At 43.0% G+C, this 17,570-nt stretch overlaps 2 protein-coding genes across 3 annotated transcripts in view; one reads left to right on the top strand and one right to left on the bottom strand.

Annotated features, from left to right (window-relative positions):
- Nucleotides 1-2,369: 2,369 nt before the first annotated feature.
- Nucleotides 2,370-14,489, top strand: prr33 (proline rich 33). 2 transcript variants are annotated; one of them, XM_083916563.1, is made up of 3 exons: nt 2,377-2,488; nt 2,783-2,827; nt 11,208-14,489. In XM_083916563.1, the coding sequence occupies exon 3, from the start codon at nt 11,223-11,225 to the stop codon at nt 14,181-14,183; it is 2,961 nt and encodes a 986-aa protein (XP_083772689.1). In that variant the 5' UTR covers nt 2,377-2,488; nt 2,783-2,827; nt 11,208-11,222; the 3' UTR covers nt 14,184-14,489. The 2 variants fall into 2 exon arrangements, with proteins under 2 accessions (XP_083772690.1, XP_083772689.1); XM_083916564.1 differs by lacking the exon at nt 2,783-2,827 and having other exon boundaries at nt 2,370-2,488.
- Nucleotides 9,686-17,570, bottom strand: part of lsp1a (lymphocyte specific protein 1 a) — a 32,320-nt gene continuing 24,435 nt past the window's right edge. Inside the window, exons 11-13 of the mRNA XM_083916568.1 lie at nt 16,824-16,910; nt 16,156-16,264; nt 9,686-10,234 (exon numbers count right to left, since the gene is read on the bottom strand). Of these exons, the coding sequence (XP_083772694.1) occupies nt 10,212-10,234; nt 16,156-16,264; nt 16,824-16,910 (219 nt within the window). The 3' untranslated portion in view covers nt 9,686-10,211. The remainder of the gene's footprint in view (nt 10,235-16,155; nt 16,265-16,823; nt 16,911-17,570) is intronic.

Raw genomic sequence — 17,570 nt, 5'->3', positions numbered from 1 at the left:
GTTAGAAGGGAGGTCACAGACCCAACGGGGCGACGTCTGAGGTCATCACGCCGTCCATAGCCCGTTCTACTGCACAGGACGCCAGAGCTTACAGTGTCAGTCAGGTTGCATCAATTTTAGTCATTTTGCATCAATTTCTAGGAATTATTTAATCTTTTTTAGTCATTTTGCATCTATTTTAGTCATTTTGTACCTGTTTTTAGTCATTTTGTACCTGTTTTTAGTCATTTTGTACCTGTTTTTAGTCATTTTGTGTCTATTTTTAGTCATTTTGCGTTTTTTTTAGTCATTTTGTACCTGTTTTTAGTCATTTTGCGTCTTTTTTTAGTCATTTTGTATCCATGTTAGTAGTTATTTAATCTATTTTAGTCATTTTGTATCGATTTTAGTATTTTTTTTAACCTATTTTAGTAATTTTGCATCTTTTTTTAATCATTTTGCATCAGTTCGTAGTCATTTGTATCCATTTTCACTCATCTAAAGCTCTTTTTATTGCTGGGATCCTTCGACCTTACAGCAGAGATAGAGTCATGTCTTTGGTCACAGGGTAAATGTAAGAGTTTGTTCACACAGGACAAGTATTTTTCTTCCACCTGTGTCTGTTAGAAAAGTATTAAACACGATGTATAAACATAAATATGTCATGCCGTCGTGCACTTGGACCGCGCGGAGGTCCAAATTCTGATCTGATCTGATTTTGCGGTGTTGTTACAGATGAATATGATATATATATATATATATATATATATAGATATATACACACACAACAGATATGGTGTTGAGTACCACGAGTGCTCAGAAACCACTCAGAGCTCCTGGGAACTCCTTGAAGGACTCGTCACCACCATCACAAGCTCCTGAACCCCAACAAGAAACTCCCAAACCCCCTTTTTTTACACTCATACTCTTTAGGACCATGGACGGATTCTGAGACTACGGGCCCCTGGGCACAGACGTGTAAGAGCCCCCCCTCCTCCCCCCACCACTCTGTCTTCACAGGAACAAGACACTCAGAGTCTCAAAGAGTCAACTTTTAATCGTTTTGCATGTATTTTTCGTCACCTTTTAAGTCTTTATGGTCATTTTATGTCAATTTAAATGGTTTTGCATCTCCTTGTGGTCATTTTCGGATGTCTTTGTAGTTAGTTTTTGTCTTTATGTAACATTTTGTATCATCCGTAGTCGTTGTGTTTGTTTTTTGTTTGTTTTGTGTCTATTTGGAGTCATTTAGCGTGTGTTTGTGGTCGTTTTACTTCATTACATCAACCATGTTTTAGTCTCCTGAGTCCATCCTGATCTGTTTGAGCAGCGATCCGAACCGATCAGCGTTGGTTTCTTTGGTGGATTGAAGTGAAACAGAAGAGACTGTTGAGTGTAAACAACATGGAGGCTTCCACGGATGAGATGAGCAGCTATGGAGCGAGCCGCTCACTAACTCTTTGTTCTCTGGATCCTTCTGTTGAATATGGACCGGGCTCCTGAAATTGGGCCTTTGATCCGTAAATTCACGTTAAACACAAAGGGAAAATCTCCTTTACCCACATGTCGTTTCCTTTCTGAGCTTTGCCTCCACGCTGTTAGCACGTCACACGCTTCACTCATCTGATTGGTTGGTTTGGCCCGTGTGTTGGTGACAGACAGGTGGTTTATCCAATCAGAAACCAGGATTTTCACCCCTTCACCAAAGATCTTTAAACCAGAGTTCAGATGGATCTGCTGAGACCAGGAGAACCAGGAGAACCAATCCACCTGGAGGGTTATCCATGTTTAGCCTCAAAGATTGATCCCTTTTGTCATTTTGCATTAACTTTTAGTAATTTCAGTAATTGTGCATCTCTTTTTGATTGTTTTGTTGTTGTTTTGCATCTATTTTTCAGTCCTTCTGCACGTCTTTGTTGTCCTTTAGTGTGTCTAATGTTCTTTCATCCTTTTGTGTCAATTCTTTTAGTAATTATGAATCTTTTTTTGATTGTTTGATGATCAAATCTATTCTAAATCATCCCGCATGTCTGGGTTGGGGTTTTTCTCAGCCATACTTTGTGATGCAGGGGCCCCCGACCCCTTGGACCCTTGGGCCCGTTCAGTAATAATGGGGTAAACACCCTAACTCACTCAGTATCCCTGAATTATTTCAACAGAATTCAAATCCCATGAAAATTGAACCCTCTGATTGTTCGGAGCCTCCCGTCGGATCCCGAGCACATCCCTGCAGGACCCCTGGGGGGCCCTCGGACCCCACTTTTAGAGCCCTGAGGCGGTGAAACCTAAGGTCCTGTGGTCCGTCCGCACCTCGCTCTGCTGTCACTCCGATCAGCTCGCAGGGCTCAGCGTTTATTTTTGGACTGCCATGGTGTCCGTTCCTTCCATTTGTAGGAGGCGGAGGGGGGGGGGGCGAGTTGGGCTCAACATGAACCTGCCGCTCTGACACTCCGGGCTGGGACAAGCAGGCAGCAGCCGGCCGGCCGCCCCCCGAGCAGCAGTCGCACAGGTAAACACGCCATAATTACACCTTTTATCCTCCAGGTAGAGCGCAGGGAAGCTAGTTAGCAGCATCGGGGAGGCAGCTGAACCCCCCTCGACCTCTGCAGCCTCAGATCCGACAGGTCCGGAGAGAGAGGGGGGGGGTTTCGCAGCAGCTAAGTGTTAGCACCGCACTCTTTCTACTCCCTCACATCATACATCGTCATTTCTCTGCACCGAGGCACGAGTGCACATCTCTCTGCTGTGTGTTTACGGGGGAATAAAGTTTCATGTCTGAATGTTTTCTCCTGTTCCGTCAAAGGGGAACCTGCCTGCGCTTTGAACACCTGCAACAAGTTCATACCTGGTACGTTCCTTCTTTCTTTTCCCGTCTAAACCGTGAATGTGTTTTGCTGTGTTCGTCACTTTGAACGACTTCGTTTTGGGGTGGATTCATTTACTTAAGGGGGCCCATTGTGGACGCCGCTGGGTTTTTCATTACACGGCTATTATTACACTTTCCTCTTTTGAACTCGCATCCTGAAGGCGCTCCAAATACCAAACCTACCAGCGCCTTAAAAGGAGGAGCGGGCTCTCGAGTGTCAGGCAGGCAGCAGGTTCATGGAGCGGGGGAGGGGAGGGGGGAGGAAACACAACCGGCGCTGGCCTACATTTCACCGAGGTGACACACACAATAAACCGAGGGTCTTAAAGCGTCGCACGGTCAGTCATCATCGCCGTATCGTGGTTGCAGCGCGGTTAGCTGATGCGTGTGCGGTGTTATCTTTAAATAACACACACAACTGAACCCGTTTCTCGCTCGCTCTCCATCCTTTTAAGTGGAATTCTCGTCCTCTCGTGTGATTGGTCGCTGCGACGCCCTATCCGGTGTCGCCGGGCTGTGATGTCACGAGGTCACATACCCTGCGTTCACTTTCACCCCTCTGCGGATAAATATACACGTCTATAAGCGCTAATGCGTATTTATGTGGTGACACGAGAGGAGCCTGACGACGCTGAACCGGGAAAATAAACTGTTAACTGGAGCGACACGGAGAGCTCTGACGTAACACATATATATTTATACACACATATATATTTATATATATATGTATGTATAAATATAAATATATATACAGTTTATTAGGATCCTCATTAGCTGCTGCTATTCCTCCTGGGGTCCGACACATGCATACAATTATAATAATGCATCATTATAACTAAAATTAATTAAATTTAAACATACAAAATCAAAGTGAAACACTGTAAAAATCACTGTAAATGTGAACACAGTATATATATTTATTTATTTATATGTATATAAAATAATCTTACTATAATTACGACATTACAAACAACATTTACTTTAAATATTATACATATCTGATATTTAATAAATAAAACAAATGACACGACACGAGTGAAACGTATTAAAGTATTCTATTCCACACTATCATAGACATTGCATTTGACACACACACACACACACACACACACACACACACACACACACACACACACACACACACACACACACACACACACACACACACACACACACACACACACACACACACACACACACACACACACACACACACACACAGTCCTCACTGAGAAAGAGAAATAAGTAGAGAAACACATTTTATTTCTGTTTTCTTTGATGTTCAGATTTGTTTTTGGGGATAAATCTATTTTTAACATTTGTGTCGTTTTGTTTTAGAGGTAAAACGTTTATTCTCGTTATTTCCTCCTTTGGAAATAACAAAAAAATAAAATATCAGCCTGTAACCGTTAACGGTGACGTGCATTTAAAGTAAAACAGAAAGAAAAAACAACTAAATCACAACTAACCTGTGGATTTGTTCCCGTGAAATCAGTTTTTTATCAAAAAATCTGTTTTTGGGGACAAATCTATTTTTGAAATAAGTAGAAAAACACATTTTATTTTTGATATTTGTGTCGTCTTGTTCCGTTTTAGAGGGGGAAAAGTTTATTATATCATAGTTTTATTTCCTCGATAATCATATATAACAATAATAATAATCATAATAACAAAAATCGATGTTTTTGTTGTGTTTTTCTTTAATTATCCGCCTGTAACTGTAACGTTTACGTGCGTTTAAAGTAAAACACAAAGAAAAAACAACTAAATCTTGTGAATTTGTTCCAATGGAATCAAAATATTAGTTTATACATTTTAATTTATTTATTATTTTTTATGTATTTGACAGGAAATGCGTTTAAATGAACATGTAACTGTGAATATTTACATTTATTCAAGATATTTACCATTAAAGTAAAGATCTCAGAAATGGTGAAAAATCACACTGATGCAAATGTTTATTATATTTTTATAAATATAATAAACCATAATAAAATATAAAAAAACAAACTAAATCACATCCAACCTGTGTAATTTGTTCCCATGGAATTAAAATAGTAGTTTATACATTTTAATTTATTTATTATTTTTATGTATTTGACAGGAAATGCGTTTTAATGAACATGTAACTGTAAATATTTACATTTATTCAAGATATTTACCATTAAAGTAAAAATCACTCTGATGTAAATGTTTAATGTATTAATTTATAATATGAAATATATGATATTAACAATATAAATACCAATGCAACGTAGTCTGGTTCAAGACGGAAAACGCTGCTAATTCAACCTTAAAGGCGGAGAGGGAACGTTTATTCTTGTTATTTCCTTGGGGCAATAATAATAATAATAATAATAATAATAATAATAATATTAACAACAATCGATGTTTTTATTGTGTTTTTCTTTAAATATCCGCCTGTAACTGTTACGTTTACGTGCGTTTAAAGTAAAACACAAAGAAAAAACAAACTAAATCACAACTAACCTGTGGATTTGTTCCAATGGAATCAAAATATTAGTTTATACATTTTTATTTTTTATTTATTTTTTATGTATTTGACAGGAAATGCGTTTTAATGACCATGTAACTGTAAATATTTATATTTATTCAAGATATTTACCATTAAAGTAAAGATCCCAGAAATGGTGAAAAATCACTCTGATGTAAATGTTTAATGTATTAATTTATAATATTAAATATATATTAACATTATCAATAACAATGCACCGTAGTCCGGTTCAAGACTGAAAACGCGGCTAATTCAACCTTAAAGGCGGTGCCTCGCAGATCCACTCCTTCCTTAATTACCTTTCACAATAAAAGCCCCGACTGCGTAACTTGTAACTTGTGAGTCGATCGGGCGAATCACAGTCGAGCATTTAGCATTTTTTTAGCGTCGTTTATTCGTCACGTCTCCGGTTTGTTAAAGTCTGACGGACGGAGACGTCTCGCCAAATACGTTTTCACAAAATTAACCATGAAATAATCCGGGATCGCACGGATTCTGACTTCAAACGGTCGAAGTTTTGCAAGAAACGACATGCATTTATCTTTAAATTAAACTTCACCGTTGGATGTTCAAGGTCCCCAGAGGATTGACCCTGATGGTTTCAAGACCGTCACAATCGTCCCCTTCAAAATAAAATGTGCCTCACGACCTTCTGATCATATTCCAGTTCCCCAGAGGAAGAACCATTTTAATTAGAAGTTAATAACATTGATTTTTAGTCTTTTTGCTGCTCCTCGTAGTTATTTTGCATGTGTTTGTTTTCGTTAAGGACCATTTACAGCTTTTTTTTTGCTTCTGTTTGTTTCATTTTACTTTCTTTGTGTCTCTTTTGGACCATTTTTGTGCTTTTAACGTCGCGTTTTTTGGTTGTTTTGCATCTTTTCGCAAATCATTTGCAAATCTTTGTGATTTTTACTAATTTCTTGTCTTCTTTGAGTCACGTTTGTTCTTTTTACATTTATTTTTAGTCTTTTTGCTGCTCCTTGTTGTCGTTTTGCATGTATTTGTTGTTGTATATTTATGCACAATGATAAAAAAGGAGGACGAAGCAAAAGTAGAAAATAATTTCCCCAGAGGAAGAACCTTTTTAATTAGACCTTTATTTTTTAGCACAAGCTTTAAATCTTTAGCTCCGAATCATCATTGCGTCGTTTCTTCTGTTAAATATCTTAAATCTGGGGCGTGACTTCTGACTTTCACTCGTGTTAAACGTAAAAAGATGAATCGAGTCGCATCATTTTAAGGTCAGAAAACCTAAAACCGTCCTTATCGTGTTGAATCTGAGCACGGAGCCTAACTGAACGCCGGATGTCGCCGCACGCGTCGGGACAAAAACCTCAGAGACGAACATTAAACAACCCGGAAATATGGACCTGCTGAATTATAACACACTCCTTTTACACGGCACTCACAACACGTTTGTTTGTGACGCTCCATCCGATCTGTAAAAAGCCCCGAGTCCTAAAAAAGCCAAGTGTGCGATTGGCCGGCCGCCGCCTCCTCGCCGCCTTCAGACTAAAATTAGGCGAAAGCTTCCAGGATCATCTGTGCGGCGGTAACACCACCCAGGAGGGGTTCAGCGGCGCCCTCCTGCAGCGTTTTATAAACAGCACTCACACAGACGGGGTGAGTCATCCTCACAACAGCTGTGTGGACTTGAACTGCGTGAAAATGGAGCGATTTCACGGTTTTTACTTTCAGGCTCCTCTGGAGGTGGAGACTCCCATAAACTTTATTATGGGTTAATCTTCTGTGGAGCAGGACATTTTATTTAAATACTTCTTGTGTATTAAAAGGAAATTGTGGCCCCGATGGTGACCATGAAGGGAAAGTTCAAGGGGTCAACAAAGGCATTAGCATTAGCGATCATCCTCTGGGGACCGTGCATCAAAATGGACGAACTAACAAAGCTGCAAATCAATAACATTGAAATCAAACAAGTCGTGTGTAAAAGTTCTTGGTGTATTGGTCGATGAAAGATTGTCCCGGGGAAACCTTATTGAACATGTGTGCAGTCCGCAAAGCAACTTCAGTCCAAAGCAACTGGACTTGGTTCTTTGTCAGGAAGACGTTTCACCTCTCATCCAAGAGGCTTCATCAGTTCATGTACGCATCTGACCAGGACCAGGACCAGGACCAGGACCAGGACCAGGCTGGGACTGGTCCAACTCACTGGTGTGGAGATCCAGGTATTTAACCTCTCACAGGGCCGATGATGTCACTGGAACCCTTTGTGCTCCGTCGTTAGAGTGACAGTCGTTGGTGGGAAGTAGGTCTGAACTTTGTTAGTGCTCTACTGAGTCTGAACGACAGTCGTTGGTTTGAAAGAGGAGGAAAAGAAGCATCAATGTAAAAGTAGAGAAACCATGGCTAACCAGAGGAGGAGGTCTGAGACTCCACTTCTCTCCAGTTTACAATGCTGCCCTTTCATCCCTTCATTCAACAATCCAACCTCAAAGAACAACTGTTCACAAACGTCCTCCTGTGACTCCAACGACTGTCGTTCAGACTCAATAGAGCACCAACCAAGTCCAGACCTACTTCACACCAAGGACTGGACCAGGACCAGGCTGGGACTGGACCAGGGACCAGGCTGGGACTGGACCAGCACTAACAAAGTCCAAACAGACTTCCACCAACGACTGCCACTCATTGGCACTTGGAGCACAAAGGGTTCCTGTGACATTATCGGCCTGTGAGAGGTTAAATACCTGGAAGTCCTACGGCATTATCAGAAGAGTCCCTGCCTTATGACATTATATCACAGTTTAATTTATCCATATTTGACCTACTGTGACATTGTTTGACACACACACACACACACACACACACACACACACACACACACACACACACACACACACACACACACACACACACACACACACACACACACACACACACACACACACACACACACACACACACACACACACACACACACACACACACACACACACACAGTCATTTTTTGTCCCTTTGTGATCATTTTGCATCTTTTTGTGTTGACTTTGTGTTGTTTTACGGATTTTTTTGTCTCTTTGGGTCTTTTGTTTCCTTCTTACATTGATTTTCAGTCTTTTTTCTGCTCCTCATTGTCATTTTGCATGCGTTTGTCATCGTTAAGGATCCATTTACAGTTTTTTTTGCTTCCGCTTGGAGTCATTTTACTTTCTTTGTGTCTCTTTTGGACCATTTTTGTGCTTTTGACGTCGCGTTTTTTGTTGTCTTTGTGATTTTTTACTAATTTCTTGTCTTCTTTGGGTCACGTCTGTTCTTTTTACATTTATTTTTAGTCTTTTTGCTGCTCTTTGTTGTCGTTTTGCATGTATTTGTTGTTATATACATATAAATATATTCACAATGATAAAAACAACAAGAATCATATTTTATAATACAAGGCAAATATTTGAGCAGGAGAGGAAACGAAGCTCAGAGCTTATAAAAAAATCACTTAAACAGATGAACTAATAGAAAAAGAAACAAAGAAAATACACAATAAACAAATAAACAGAGTAAAAAAAAGCCCTATGGCATTATTATATATATATACAAGTTTAACAGTATATAAAAACTAGAATGAGATAAAACTGGAGGGCGAAGCAGAGGTAGAAAATTATTTTAATTTATTTAAGAAAAGTGGTTAAAACATACAATCAGAAATCTCAGTACAGAAATTAAAGGTGAAAAACGTCTGCAGTCGTAGAACAGAGATAAAAACGTACACAGGGAATAGTTTGATTGTGTAAATGACACCAGATCCTCCGTTTCAGGTCCGTGTTTGCACAAATATGAAGCAAATTCAGTTTGTAGTCTTTCAGCGTCTGTATTTAACTTTGCTTTTACAGTTTTTGACGGCGTTCATCTCTTCAGAGCTCAAGACTTTCAGATTGTTCTTTAGCGAAAAGTGCAGGAAAGACGACGTAGGGCGCACTCACACTGTCCTTCTGCACCGCGCCAAAACAGGTTTTTCGGGTCAAGTCTGGTTCCTTTGACAAGTGTGAGTGCAACCGCTCCGCGCACAACTGCGGCCAGCTGACCGTCCACGGCCCGTCTGAGAGAGGTGGGCTTTTGTAAAGCACGTTTGCACGTGTACGAGCACGAGCGTGCGCACGTGTACGAGCACGAGGCCTACGGTGGTTCTGAGGTCATTTCCTGTGCGCCTGTTGGGACGTAGAAAAAAGAAGGAGGGACCATGCGCGGACATTTCAAACAATGGCGGTGAAAGGTTCACGTTGGTGTGATGCGGAGGTGGAGTGTTTACTGCAGATTTGGTCGATGAAAAGATTCAAAAACAGTCGACAAGACGCACAAAAACTCCGAGGTCTACGGAAAGATCTGGAAACAAAGCCACGCATCGCCATGACGTCATCAATGCGTGTGACGTGTTACGGCGTGATGACGTATAGGCAGCAAGAAGCATTCTCCGAGGCCCAGGTAGTGTGAGTACAAACGGGCCTGGAGGGGGTGACAAGGACCCTAAAGCACGGGGCACGGGACGGAGGAACAGTGGGAGGGCGCCCTTACAGAGTGATCCATCAACGTAACTGGAACATGTTTTTCTATTTAAAGACTTTCTCTACGACACCATCATACAAGGATCGACCAGACGTTAGGACTGAAACACTGTGGTGGAGAGGAAAACAGACACATTACCAGCGATATATATACATAACAAACCTTAATGTCAGAAAATGCAACAGCAAAGAGGAGATTGAACACACATAAACATGTTGATGATCGTATCTTTAGGACTTGAGCTGTTCGTCCAGAACAGAAACAGTGATTTGTTGGATATAAATGAAATATTGAGTCTGTCAGAAGTCTTTAAAGCCAGCAGACGACATCTTCTCAGTGTTCATGAGGATAAAAATCTGAAAAACAAACAAAGAGAAAGTTAAATATGCAGATGTTATAAAGGTTTAATCAACAGGCCTTTTGAAATATCCAATAAAAGTATTAACGTTGTACAACATGAAGGGATGTGTCTTTACTGTAACCCAACACGGTCATCTAGACAGGATCAGGCTGTCCCCATCCATACTCCAACTACAAAAAGGCAGTGTAATTTGTGTGTATTCAACATGTTATTTACTGTAAAGTCAGGTCCGGAGCAAAGAAGGAAATAAGGTGATGAGGTATAAGAAACTCCACGTACGGAGGAGGGTCGGGTGCTGGATGCGTCCCAGAATACAGGACTTTCACCACGGGGGGGCGGTGCTCGTGTACCGGAGGTGTTCATGTCCAAGCCATACACACCCACTCGAAAACTGAATATGTTTTAGGGATTGAACAATATGGATGTTTTAGGGGCGAAGTCGATAGCGATTTTCAGCCTTAGCCGATTAACGATATGTATCTGTAAATGATGCCTGGAAAGAACTATCTGCAAACGCAACAGCCCTCATCGACCGATGCTGATGCACCTAAATAATGCAAATATCGGCCGGTCAGTGTATCGGTCCACCACTAGTATGTATGTAGTACAGGTGCAGACATCTTAACATCAAATATGAGGTACAGATCCAGAGTTTAGGTTAGTCCACATGTGTCAAACTGATCCAGTAAAGAGTCGCTGTGGCTGCAGGTTTTCATTCCAACCAAGCAAGAACACACCTGACTCGACTGATCCAATCACCTGAACAGTCTTTACACAGTTGATTTGTTGGACCAGGTGTGTTTTTGATTGGTTGGTATGAAAACCTGCAGCCACAGCGGCTCTTTACTGGATCAGTTTGACACCCCTGGGTTAGTCAGAGAATTCAGCCTGAACTTATTTAAGAATGCTTTGATAGCGACTTGCTATGAAGCTCACGTTTCTGACAGTCTTTTGTTTTTTCTCTGCAGGGTGCTGAAGCGCTCATGGCTGTCGCTTACGATGCTGTCACCCATTCGGGCCTGTTTTCCCAGCGGTACCGCCCACCCCTGCTGCCCAAGCCTGGAAAGGACAACGTTCGGCTTCAGAAGCTCATCAAGAGAACTGCCAAGAGGAAGGCCTCCGCTCAGGCTTCCCAGTCTGCCGCGCTTTTCCGCTCCAGCCTTTCCCCTGTGAATGAAGCAAGCCCTGACCTCGAGCACAGCGACCACTCCACGCCTCCCAAGACTCCAGAGACACCGTTCAGCCTCTACAGGGTCCAGCAGCCACCACGGTTCACCGTCAGGCCGCTGTACCAACATGTGGCGTCCCCTTACCCACAGCGTGCAGCTTACGGCAGAGCAGCGAGGTTCTCACCTCAGACAGTGGCGACCCCGTCATACTCGCAGCATGTTACAACAGTTTCTTCATACTCGGCATCGACTCACTTTTCTGGAGTCTCAGCTTCGGGGCCAGTCGCCGAGCTGGTGGTGCCAAGAATGTCTCTGCCAGCTTTTTCTGTATCTGAGGCCAAAGTACCAGCTGCTGAAGTGAAAATGCCAGCTTTCGGCACATTCGCTGCAGCTGAAGGAACACCCCAGGTGAAAATTCAAGGTCCGACTCCTTATCAAGCACCAGCTGGTCAAGCTTTGATTCGTCCTCTCACTGTGTTGACCCCGCTCGCCAAGTGCAGAAGTCCACGTCCAACATTCAAAGCAACAGAACGTTCAAGATCGCCCAGACCGATGTTTGATGTCCCGCAAATTAGGATGTACACGGCGAGCACGTCGTACTACGAGTCATCCAGGACTCCACCGGTGTATGACACAGCTGGATTGACCGCTATCGGCAGCACCGCACCTCAAAGTAAAACAACGACAGAACAAGATCTGTTTCCAGCATCTGAGGTTAGAAGAGCTACGACACCGACAGCTCAGCCTTCTTTACTGGGTACAGATCCCCAGAGGAAAACACCAACTTCAGAAACTAAAAGAGGAATAACACCAACTGCTGAGATTAATACAAGCATGACCCCAACAGCTGAAATCAAAAGAGCAACTCCAACAGCTGAAATCAAAAGAGCAACTCCAACAGCTGAAATCCGCGTTAAAACCCCAACTTTTGAGATTCAAACATTAAGAACTTCAGCGGGACGGTCTAGAACCCCATCCTATCACGTGACTCGGGCTACAACGCCTGTCTTTGAAGTCTCAAGACCCAATCCTCTCTTGTTTGCCGTGTCGCCGATCACAGTAGAGCCAGCGAGGTCAGCAACACCAAAAGCAGTTTCTCAAAGTGTGAAGACCTCAGAGCCTAAGCCCACTGAAATGACACTGAATGGGGACATTCATTTGGACATCACTCCTGCAGTCAAACCAGCCCAACAAAGCATCACAAAGTCAAAATCAGAGCCTGATCTGACGAGAGAAACTGCTCCAGCTGGCTCTCAAATACCTAAAACACCAACATCTGAGCCAAAAACACTAGCAATGACTTCTTACGGCAATCAGAGGTCTAGGACTCCAACATACGAAGCATCCCGACTTATGACCACATCACCTGGCTACAAAAGACCAAAGACACCTACATATGGCACACCACCTTCTGGTGTATCCCCTGTAGCCTTCCAGAGACCTAAAACCCCAACCCGAGTGGCTCAAAAACCTAAGTCTGGCTACCGTGGATTGACACCGGCTGAATATGCTGCTTTTGGAGGAATAAGAACTTACTCTCCAGCATTTGCTATCTCCAGTTCGAAGACGCAAACTGAAGAGGACGTTAAAGCTGCAAAAGAGGACTCGGCAGAATGTAAAACACCTAGCCAAGAACCATCTGTGAAGGCACAATCTACGTCTGAGGTGTCTAAAGCCAAAGACACCCCCAAAGATGTAGATAAACCCCATGTGGGAGAGGAGATGGTTGCTGGTACCCCCTCAATCCCTGTTATCATTGTTTCACAAGCATCTGACACCTCAGGAACAACACAAGAGACATTTATGGTATCCAGTCAGGTTGCAGCAAAACAAGAAAGAACAGCGATTCAAGAAACACCAAAGGCCAAACCGCAAACAGCAGCGGGGAAAACCCCTGAGAAACCGAAGGTGGAAAAGCCAGTTCAAGAAGTTGCCAAACCAAAACCTTCTGAAGCCAAACACCCTCTGCCCAAAAGTGGTGACCAGGATCCTCTGAAGGCGGTAAGAAAACTTTTCGGTAAAGAAAAAGTCCAGATATCTGAGACAAAAGCTGACGTCACAGATCAAATTAAGCCAGCGAAGCCTGCAGCTGCCACCGAGACTAAAGCTGAGGCCTCAAAGCCGAGCACTGTAGTGCCCATTAAGGTGCCTGAAGACAAAGGGAAAGACAAGGAAGCAGAATCCACTGTTAAATCTGCACCTGAGAAAAAGGAAGGTGATGAATCCCTCCCGGCCGAGCCCCTTCTTAAAGTCCTACAAAAGCCAAAGGGATTGAAATCTAAACTGAGCGGTTGGTCCCGACTCAAGAAGCACATGGTGGTGGAGCAAGAGGAGCCCAAATTTCCAGAGATAGGCCCTCAGAAGGAGAACCAGAGCGAGGCGAAAAAGGTCGACGAGAAGGCAGCTGACACACCCGGCCCTCAGGACGAGAACCAAACCAAAGACGCTCCTGTGGCACTGAAGATGTGGGATGCCGTCCTCTTCCAAATGTTTTCCACTAAAGAGAACATCATGCACCAGATCGAGCTGAGCAAAAGCGAGGAGGACAAGACGGAGGAGCCGAAAGACGACGTAACAGAGATACCGTCATTCGCGCACCGGCTGCCTCTGCTGCTGTTCAGTCCGAGGTTTGACGCTAAAAAGCTTAAAGAGGCAGCGTCGAGGCCGGTGACGAAGATTTCAACTGTTTTTGAAATGGGTCTGATTGGGCGGAAGGGGAAAGATGAGGAACCAAAAGACTTTAACAGAACAGCAAGGGGCTTCGCCGCTACTTAAGCTAACATATATATATATAAAATAAAGGTGTCAAGAGGAAAATGTAAAGAAAAAAAGTGATATATGTTTCATGTACAGGTGCAGAAATCTTAGTCTCTCTGTGTTAAACCAATTGTGTCGTAGAAAAGTCTGCTTTGAACTTTATACTTGACAAATGCGTCGTGTGTGTGACTGGTTGCGTGGATGTTACGTGTTTGTATTTGTGGATTATCTGGAACAAGAGAAAGAGAGAGAGCGCTACATTTGTCTTACAGTCATTCAGACGTCACATCAGATTAAAACGTTTATGTTTTCAGTAAAATCAAAGCTTCTCATTTGTTCCTTTCATCATATGGTCACAATTAGAGATGTCGATATTGAGTAAAAAATGTAATATCGGGAATTATCGGTATCAGGTTTTTACAACCGATGTTGGTTCTGTAGGCTTCAGCATTTCCCAGTCTGCATGAATGCAGCATTTACAGGCGCGTGCTTGATGACGTGAGGGTGAGAAGTTCAGCATCCGTGAGGAACTCGGAGTAGAGCCGCTGCTCCTTTGTGTTGAAAGGAGCCAGTTGAGGTGGTTCAGGATCATCTGGTAAGGATGAACCCTGGGCGCCTCCCTAGGGAGGTGTTCCAGGCACGTCCAGCTGGGAGGAGGCCTCGGGGAAGACCCAGGACCAGGTGGAGAGATTAGATCTCCACACTGGCCTGGGAACGCCTCAGGATCCCCCAGTTAGAGCTGGTTAATGTGGCCCGGGAAAGGGAAGTTTGGGGTCCCTGCTGGAGCTGCTGCCCCCGAGACCTGATCCAGGATCAGCAGATGAAGATGAGATGAGTGCTTGATGACGTACAACAACGACAGCACGCTAGACTCGTAGGTTGCTAACCGTGGCTAACAAGCTTGCTAACCAGCCCTTTTCTATCGTTCAAGATGCCGGGTTCACCAAACTTGTGGAGTTCCTCGAGCCACGTTATGCCGCGCCCAGTCGCAAGTATTTCTTGAGCTGCAGGAAAGCTCCCTTTGATAATGAGCAATGAAGTGAGCTTCCAGTAGCTGTTATTGTGCATGTAGAGTTACACAAAGATCACTTTAACAACTATAAAACGAAGCACATTGTGTTGTGCGACTGTTAGCAGAACGTAGCGTCGTACGTCTGAACTCAAATAAATAAGAAATACATACAAAAATAAAATGCACTGTACCTTGTCTCCGGAAAATTACACTCCCATACAACGAAACTGGATTCTCAGTTACATTACGAGAGAAACGTAGTTTGTGACAGATTTGGTTTTCTGTGAACGCATTTCTGAGGGCGCCCTCCCACTGTGCCTCCGTCCCGTGCCCCGTGCTTTAGGGTCCTTGTCCCCCCTCCAGGCCTGTTTGTACTCACACTACCTGGGCCTCGGAGAATGCTTCTTGCTGCCTATACGTCATCACGCCGTAACACGTCACACGCATTGATGACGTCATGGCGATGCGTGGCTTTGTTTCCAGATCTTTCCGTAGACCTCGGAGTTTTTGTGCGTCTTGTCGACTGTTTTTGAATCTTTTCATCGACCAAATCTGCAGTAAACACTCCACCTCCGCATCACACCAACGTGAACCTTTCACCGCCATTGTTTGAAATGTCCGCGCATGGTCCCTCCTTCTTTTTTCTACGTCCCAACAGGCGCACAGGAAATGCAACCGTGGTTTACCTGCTTATGCCTCTCTACCTTCATGTTTTGAAGGTTTCTTTCTTTACTTTCATTATTAAAATCACATGTACACAGTGTTTGAAATATATCATATTATCATTTGATTTGTCGCTGTTTTAAAAGGATCAAATAAAAAAAGTATGATGAACCTAAAGGCAGATTCACCACTTTGCAAAATCAGCTTTAAAACATGTAAAAGGAGGAAGTTTGAATCGTATTTCTAAAGTATCTTAAACATAACGACCTCAGTCACATGATGGGAGCAGAGGCTTGAACCCGTCTGCGGTCTTACCGGACTCTCCGTTGGTGAACTCTGGTCCGTCCTCGTCGTCCACGGGGATCTTCTCATACTTTCCGTGACCAGTGACGACAAATTTGTACTTTTTAACTGCTGACGAGCCCTGAACACGAGAGAAGATCAAGGTCAGAATACATATCCACTGTCCGTCAGTCTGTCTATCTATCTATCCTCTGTCTATCTATCTATCCATCCATCCATCCATCCATCCATCTATCCGTCTATCCGTCCACCCATCTATCCGTCCACCCATCCGTCCATCTATCTCTCTGTCCGTCTGTCACTTAAGCAGCTGAAAATTATATTTTAAAACATTTTGTGTTAAAAAAACAACTATTCTGATTTTTGATTCATGAAATATAACCAAACAATAAAGTTTGTCACAATAACACAGACCCAAGTAAAATTATTAATATAACTGAAATTAAAATAATAAGTTTATAGTACGAGTAAACTTCTATTTAATGCTCATTTGTGTGTGCGTGTGTGTGCTTGTATAAGTACGTTGTGGGGACCTGCTTTTGGGGTCCCCATAAAGTAAATCATTGTATTTGATGATAAGGATTAAGCAAGCAGAGGTCATGTACATCTCCATGAAATCAAAGTAAATCAATGTAATGAAACACAACTCTGTGTGTGTATGTGTGTGTGTGTGTGTTCACCTTGGTTCTCTGTCCGGGCCGTCCTGTCGAGTCTCCGATAACCTCCCACATGTTCTTTTTCTGCATCACGTCCCCGGGCCTCACGTCCTGACGGGTCAATCCATGATAAACACAAACATGTCGACATTCTGCGTTTAATTAACGCTTAAAACATAAAAAAGGAAGCGTTTTTAAAATCAAAGTTTCACGTTTTCTCTTCCAATGCATGTGCTGATTCTTTCATTTCTGCATTTTATGTTTTGAAAGCTTTTATTATTATTATATTATTTTTATACATAAAAAAAGAGAGAAGTAAAAGCAAGAGAAGAAGCTGTTTTGGTGCAACTTCAGTTTCCAGTTTCCCCTGCCACTGGTAAAACACTGCACCATCGTTCAGTCCACACACACCGCACCATCGTTCAGTACACACACCGCACCATCGTTCAATACACACACCACATGTTAGCCAGGTGGCGTGCTATTGTTAGCTTGGTGGGTGCACACACTGAACTACAGTTCACACACACACACACACACACACACACACACACACACACACACACACACACACACACACACACACACACACACACACACACACACACACACACACACACACACACACACACACACACACACACACACACACACACACACACACACACACACACACACACACACACACACACACACACACACACACACACACACACACACACACACACACACACACACACACACACACACACACACACACACACACACACA

This window comes from Echiichthys vipera (assembly GCF_963691815.1).
Source record: "Echiichthys vipera genome assembly, chromosome: 7".
NCBI classification, from domain to species: domain Eukaryota; kingdom Metazoa; phylum Chordata; class Actinopteri; order Perciformes; family Trachinidae; genus Echiichthys; species Echiichthys vipera.
This window is presented reverse-complemented; position numbering and strand designations above follow the sequence as displayed.